General features: G+C 32.6%; 1 protein-coding gene across 1 annotated transcript; it reads right to left on the bottom strand.

The window, feature by feature from the left end:
* Positions 1-3: 3 nt before the first annotated feature.
* On the bottom strand, positions 4-7,872 carry LOC119677024 (the record flags this gene model as incomplete). The annotated part of the gene is made up of 9 exons (XM_038088291.1): positions 7,804-7,872; positions 3,740-3,875; positions 3,437-3,675; positions 3,209-3,363; positions 2,975-3,139; positions 2,691-2,887; positions 2,248-2,603; positions 2,071-2,171; positions 4-2,002 (listed from the first exon to the last, which is right to left on the bottom strand). Coding segments are annotated over exons 1-9 (3,417 nt in total), but the record flags the coding sequence as incomplete, so codon positions are not given.
* Between the last annotated feature and the right edge of the window lie 404 nt (positions 7,873-8,276).

Raw genomic sequence — 8,276 nt, forward strand, 5'->3', positions numbered from 1 at the left:
CCTCGAGTTCAAAATAGTAAAATTTGAACTACCAAAATCTTGTTTGCTTTGATTTCTTTCAATCTTTAATCGCGACTTATTGCGTAATTTTTTGTCATCTATGCAATCTAAAATTCCAGCTGCAACATCAACATCGGTAACTTCATCTACTGCCTCTCCATCTAATATTCCATTCCAGAAACTAGTTGCTTGATTTAGTGTCTTAATCTCATCAATTTGACATTCTTGTAATATGTTGTCAAGCATATTTTCATCAGTTTCATCACTATCATCCAGTAAATTGATGTCATTAAGTGAATCACCGCTAAGATTAAAGTCCATTCCTGAGTTTGAGTTACCCGTATTGCCTTCCGGACTTTTACTGCTACCACGAGTAAAATCGGAAACATACACGGGTTGCAACAGTTCTGTATCTGGCTCTAAATCGGCGTACTTGAAACTATTACTAACGAATAATGCATCATCACAATGAGTATCCCAAAATGAATTTGGTGCAGGTGCAGGTATTTTTCTTTCTTTATTATCGTCATCAATTATTGACTCCGCAGGAACGCGTAATAATTCTATTTCTACAGGGGTTTGTTGTGACCAGTCGACTAGCGGTGTTTGTTCATCGTTAAGTAACGGCACTTTACCAATACTATTATCCAATAACTCATCAGTCGGGGTTTTTGGTCTAAAGTGCAACCAATCTCTTCTGATCTCTGATAAAAGTTCGTTGCATATTTCTAAACGTTGACTTGAACTTGGTGATAAGCTTCCCATATAGTACTCATGATCTTCATTGTGATAGTCACTAGCGAAGCTTTCCAGTACAGGTTCTGTTTTCGTTGGTTGTGTAGTTTCTGTCACATGCCTCTTGTTCTCTAGATTTCTCAAACGTATCACATCAGCCACTTGGTTTAATGAAGGCGAATCATCATCATCATCATTGGATTCCAATTTAATCGATGAATTTACTATAGGATTTATTCCACTTGTTTCATTATTTTCAACTGGTTCCTTCTTAATAGTATGCCTAATGAGATTACTTAGCTGTTTTAAATTAACATTTTCTTCATCGTAAGGTACGTCAACTGACGATTCCACTCGCAGTCGTTGTATTGTGCTTAATGGTTCATTGGAATCATCAGCAGTATCAATCAACTCTTGTTTTATCTCTCTACCTATATCTGCAACTGTGGTATTTTCATTCTTTATCACATTAAATTTGTCGCTTAAGCTAACATTATTATTAATATTACTATTACTATTATTATTGGTGGTTGGGTTGATGCTATTTAGCACAACATTGTTCGTGCGATGGTTTGTCCGTTGCAGTTCTCCTGTTGCGATGCTTTGGTTTACATCCACAACAGTTTCTTCAGCAACGGCAACACCATTTTGATGTTCATACGATATTTTGGGTCGCTTATTACTTAAATTACGATCAACAGCTTCTGCCAAACGATGCAAAATGTGACGAGGTATGGGCTTAAAACTATCAGTTGATTTTTTACTTTCTTTATTACCAACTGAATTATGCTTAAGAATCCTAAATGTCGATCCTTTATTAAGACTGTTTGCATTATTAAGCCAATGCCTTCGGTTACGTTTTCGATGACGTTGTCTTCGTAATAAAAGGGCGGATGTATAATTTTTATCGCGGGTAATATTTTCATAATCTTCATCGATGTCTTCATCAAAATCAGCTTCAATTCCATCGTCTGCATTTGTCTGATCTGCCACTATTGTTTGATATACCTCTTCCGTATTTGGCTCAGTTTTAATGGAAACAGGTGGAACACTTGTATTTGGCGGTTCTTCTTTTACATTTTCATTGGGTAAGTCTATAACAGTTGGAGGCGAGGCGGATACATTAACTCTATTTACGCAGGATGTACTTTCTAATATTGTATAATCGAGTTGTGACCAGACATCATCAAAGTTAGTGGAAACTCGATCAATTATCACACGACCACCACGTCCAAGTCTACGACGTGCGAAACCAATGCAGCGTGGCCTATACATAAAAATCATTTATAGTTAATTGCTTATAATTAATAAAATTTAATATATATATTTATATACTTTGGATATCTTAACGACGTCAAGGTGAAGCGATAACGTGGATCACCAAATCCATGATTATCCTTCGATTCCCACGGCCAATTTCCAAGATGATCTTTAGGCTAAATATTTAAAATAATTAATATTGTTAGTACATTCAAGTCTTCCCAGTAGAATGTAGACATTTCTATAAAGTACCTTATGGTAATTACAAGACTGTTTTCTTCTAAATGCAAATGGAGCTTCCTCTTCGCTTTCAGAACCAGCTTTCTGCTGACCACTGCCGGCAGCGTATTCTTCTTCTTCTGTATCAAGATTTGATTCAATAGCGGCGGGTGACGAACTTTGACGATGTAGGTGATGTAAGTGAGGCAGATGACCGGCTATGGACGAGTTCCCCACTACACCTGACGTTACTGACGAAGGCATCATACCCACGCCAGCTAAATACTGTTGTTGAAGATGTTGCTGCTTATCTCGCGGCAATTTGTGTTTCCGTTTTTTATACTGACGTTTCTCTTTACGAATTCCTGTGCCACTAACATTTATTGAATCTGTATTTTATATAATATATATATTATTTGCAATTTCTTCTTTCACATATTTTAAAAATACTTCATTTTGTAATCAATGACACATACCAATTGCCAGATTTGATGAATTCAGGTACTGTGACGATGAATACAAATGTCCACTGCCCACATTGTTATTAACGTTGGCACTATAACCAGATGTCAGTACATTACCAATTCCACTTGATACAGGGCCTGTCGGTGTAGAACCAGCAGAAGATGAATGATGTGAGTATTGATTCGTATACAACGGTGTAAATGCGGGTCTAAAAATACATTTTTCATTAACGTAAAGAAACCAAATTAACTTGTATTTTTTTTTTTGTTTTTAAATAAAATTAATTATAACATACCGTGTTCTATATGTAGAACTAAACTCTGTCATTAGAGCACCACTAAAATCACGCACCTCTACCCGCTTTTCAAATATCTGTAAGGATAACTGTAGTTCTTCACGCTTTGTTACCTCACGTTTCCTGACCATTTCCAGCAACGTAGTGGCACGTTGAAGATCACGTCTGTGTGTATATTATTTTGATTTTTAATTATTATATATTATTTACATAAAAAATAAACAGTAAACGAACCTTAACTTAAGCATTTTTTCATAGGACACTTCATCATTTTTGCGGTTCTTGCGTGTTTGCATTTTTTCAGTACGACGACGAAATGCTAAGTACGGATTATTGGATGATGCACCCGGACGATTTTCGGTCTTAACAGTGAGTATTAGCGGATGTTGCTATTTTTTAAAGATATAAAGAACACATTTTAAATATAAACTTCAGTAAAACATATAATTTTTTTTTCTTTACCATTTTTAATCTTTTATTTAACCAGTAATCATACACAGCTATGCTGACTTCATCATCTTGCTTGAGGAGTCCTTTAGCTTCACTTAACGTAACAACTGTTTGACCTGAACTCTTTTCCAAACGATCCATCATTTGCTCAAATTTCAATGGACTTAAATCGAGACGCCTATTTTGGTTAACCCAAGCTTCATCGGAACTGTCCATATCATATTCAGGCACATCTTGCTCTAATCCGAGGGCTATTATATATAAATTTATATATAAGTATTTATTAAATAGCAGCTATTTAAGACAAAATCTTACGTTGCATGTGTATCAGCTGACGTGGCATTTTATAGTTGGGAGGATAACTGTTATCATAAAATATTTGGTCACATGTAAAAACTTCAGGTGTTGGTATTATAAGACCAGTACATATTGCTCGTTGTAAATGATGTTCCTATAAAATTCAATATCAAATTTAGATTTCATTTCCTTTATGATAGTTTTATTGACAATCTCTAATAATGCGAATTAACCAACAAGACTAAAAAAAAAATAATCTAATGGAAAAATAGTTTTCTTTACACATTTGAAACAAACTTGAGAATACAAGATAAACTTAATGTTTCGAATACAGTAATTAAAGGAATTAAATTTCTAAATAGTCTTTAAAATATGTATATATTTATTAAAAATGTCGATTTACTTCCTAGAATGGCTGGGTATACATATCAGACTCACTCCTTGAGTTCAAGACCAAGAGCCGTTGAGCATTCCCAAAAGGAACTATACTGGTTAACAATGTGAGTGAAAGGAATTACTTTAACTATCAAGATAGACAATACCTCAAGTCGATACCCGCATCTATATTACAATAAAACAAACTTCTTTAAAATTCTTTATCAAAGACTACAGAAAAACAAATTCTGATGCTTAACCCTTTCAAATCTTTAGATTTCCAAACTTTGAATCAAACTTCACATGGCTTCTAACAGATGGTCTGATATGTTTTTAGTTGAATGCAAAAAGTTACTTCTTTACAGGGATATATTTTCACCTAATTCTAATATAATCTCATCAACGTTTTCTTAACATTATTATACATATGTTATAAAATAATTTCTTAAGACCTTCAAAATACCGCCCAATTTTAAAGATCACTTCTTCATTCTTTCTTTTCTCTTCTTTAACTTCTCTTTTGTTTTTTTTTATCTAATCTCTTGTATCTTATCTATTTTCTTCTTTCTTATATTCTCTTCTCATTTTTAATATTCTTTCTTAAGCCTACTTCTAAGATTTACGAACAGATAGTAGTGACTGGGGATCAGAACTGAATAATACGTCAGTTGCAATTCAAAGTTCAATTAGTATAATTTGATTCTGTTATCATTAACACGTGTTAATGTGCATTAGCTTAATATGGCACGTAATTCCTTCTACTTTGTTTATAGCCCTTATTTTTCCCTTATTAGTTTTCATTTTTTAATACCGCTATATAATATATTCAATGAATGTTTTTCTCTTCAAAATATTTATGTCCAATGTCCTATATATTCTTATTGACAGTCGTCATTGAAAATATTGAAAATTTGTGGTATTATTAGATTAACAAATCTAACACATCAAGATTAACAAATTTTGAATCTGTATAGAAAGGAATCTGTATAGAGGCATTTTAGTTTTAGTTCAGCTCCATTGCGGATATTTTTATCCTCGCGTTATTATCAGATGAAAGAACAAGCAGAATATGCGTTTTACTATCTAAACAGATGGCAGCATTGAGTCTAAAAAACTCGAAAATAAAAATTTTTTCCCGATAAAGATGAAAATATTTCATTTTAAAAGAGAACACAAAAAAATATATAGAAACCTATTTCCAGTAGCATATTTTGCTCACTAGGCACTGAGGGGGAAACCGCAACGTTATAGTGGATCCAATGCGACAGTCATGACTTGGAGGAGGATAGTGGATATTTGATTAAAGAATACAAATTATTCATGGCGTGACATCGTTACGTTCTCTCATCTATTATGAGATGATATTATAGTTCGATACAATATAATAATAGAGACACTATGGTTTACCTAGGAGGACAGAATTACTTATTCATGGCGTGACATCGTAGCGTTCTCTCATCTATTATTTTAGATGATATTATAGTGCTTAACTATTCGCAGAGCACTCGAAGCTGGCTGACCTCACTAATTACTGGACATAGCAACTTCAAGTATCATCTCAAAAAGACAACTCTTGGTGAGGAAGACACTTGCAGACTATGTCTAGAAGAAAAGGAAACAGCGGTGCATATATTGTGCCAATGCCCAGCACTGGCAAGCAGGAGGAAGACTATCTTGGGATACCATTGGGTTGGTGATGACTTGGCAGGAGAAACCTCAAGCTAAATGAGCTGTTTGCATTAACAAATAATGTTGTTATGCGAACGGAAGCCATCCCAGCTTTAACTCAATAACAACATCCGAGAATCGAAAGACGAAAAAGAACCCAAGTAATTTCGTGGTCTACTTCGACTAATCCTTCACTTCAGTGGGGCCACTTGTTGGACAGTGCGCTGTTCCAACGTCCCACCATATATATAGTTCGATTTAATATGTAATAGAGACTATATGCTTCTATGCCTAGGACAGAATTATGTGTACGTACTAAACACACTATACTGTATAAATATATGAGTATAAAAATTGATATTATGAGCGAGAGAAGAACTTTTATAATTAAAATATAATTTGAAATGCAATTTTTATTTAATGAACTCTATGTAAGTTTATAACTTCTAAAAGCAATCTTAACCGCAAAAAAGTGTCTGATTAGTGTTGTATAAATAACTTCTATAGTTCTAAATAAAAGTTAAAGCAGAAGATTGTATCGATAGTAATAAGTCTCAACTGTCTTAATAGATTTATTTCATATAAATATTTTTACCACCAACACACAAGAATTCTACATTAGTTCCTATTAGTTCTAGTATAGATTTAGTATAAATTTAAAGAATTTTTTTAATTTACATTTTACATTTACATTTTATTAACATAATTAATAAAAGAAAAAAAATAAAAAAAATAATATCCCATTTAACGAAGCAATTGCATTCCAAACCAATGCCAACATACAACGCAGAAAAAATAAAACTTTTAATTAAATTTATTTTATTTATTTTTTTTACGATAAAACAATGTTTTAATATTTTTCGATTTAACAAAAGTAAACCAAGAAATGAATGGAATTGAGAGACGAGTTACAGAAGAACAACAAATTTATAGGTCATTGCTATTACGGTAGTCACTATTCATATTGTAAGCATTGGCAACACTAAGAATTGATATTTTTAACCACTACTTCCTCCCCCGTGACAGTATTTTGAAAATTGTGTTCTACTAAAATAAAAATGGAAATAAATCGTGAAAATTTCGTAGTTTCTTAATTAATTGTTAATGATAATTATTAGCTCAAGAGTTCAGGGATAAACTTAATTTCACTTTTGGCGATGAAGCTCCCTCATTAGTGTAGCGGCCATCTTTCGTATAAGGAACGAGTTCATAGGGATTTTTGGAAAAGAATGTTGTTTGCGGAAAACAGTGTATATAAAATATTACCATGCAAACAGTTGATTCTCGTTTAATCCTATATCATTGACAAGGGTTCAACAAAATACATGTCATAAGATATAACAGATGATATATCATGGAAGTATACTATGCGTACTAGCCTAAGCAGACTGTGTTGTTGTTTCATGACATATCAAACTCAACAAAGGTTGTATTTTAAGCGAACTGTGGTATCATAACGAACCATTATTCGTGTTAAGTGGACTCTGTTGTGTAAACCCTCCAGTCCAACTTAACCTATGTATATCTAAACAAACGATTTTTTTCGAAAACCTGCTCATATAGCAACAAAGCTATTAGAACTTATAAGGCTCTAAATGGCAGAGAATAAAGTGCTTTAAGATGAGATCTAGGAATTACTACCGAAACTGGAATCCAAAAGAAACCAAAAAGGTTTCTACAGACACTGAAAAATTAAATGACTTACAACAAATCATAATCTGAATTTATTATTTATAGGGAAATCTTAATATTTGAAATGAAAGCAAATATTAAATTGATAAAATACTGGAGGGTGCTTGTAATACTTTTAAAAAACCCGAACCTAATTAGATGAAAATATGATGGAGAGCGCTAACAAAATTTTTCAAAAAGTAACACTTTCAACATAATTATATTTGTGAAAGAAACCTATCTGTGTAATCAAAACTCAAAATATGAAAGATTTGACGTTTTTGGAACTGCTATATAAAATCAAGGATAAAGTCTTCAATATTATTAATTTGGGCAAAATTAATAGAATTTTTCTTCAATCATATTACCAGAGAAGATGAATTCAATTTTGCGATGACAATTGGACATAAAATAACAATCAGTAAATTAGGTGCCATCTTTACTATTTTTCAGACATAAACCAAGTGATGATGAGAAGATTCAAAAATAATTTGTAAAGATATGGCTTAGTTGATTTCTATTTTTTAACATAACTATGAACATAAGATGGATTCATTGTAATTTAATCGAAATAAAGTATTTTTCAGAAGATTTTGAATTTGCCCGGAAAAACGCATGTCATAATTTTTTGAGACCCTAATTCATATCGTTTACTTTCAAAATAAAAAAATAATTGGACTTGAATATTTGAGGCAACTAATTGGACCTCTTCAACGATGATTTAATGTGGAACAAATCACTTTTGCATGGATGCACATATGAACGACGGTTGCTGTAACAAAATTTCATCAAATCAGACAGTGACTACTCTTGTGTCAAAGACGGAATTCTTTATTTTTTT

The sequence above is a fragment of the Teleopsis dalmanni genome, chromosome 2 (assembly GCF_002237135.1).
Source record: "Teleopsis dalmanni isolate 2A chromosome 2, ASM223713v2, whole genome shotgun sequence".
Lineage (NCBI taxonomy): Eukaryota > Metazoa > Arthropoda > Insecta > Diptera > Diopsidae > Teleopsis > Teleopsis dalmanni.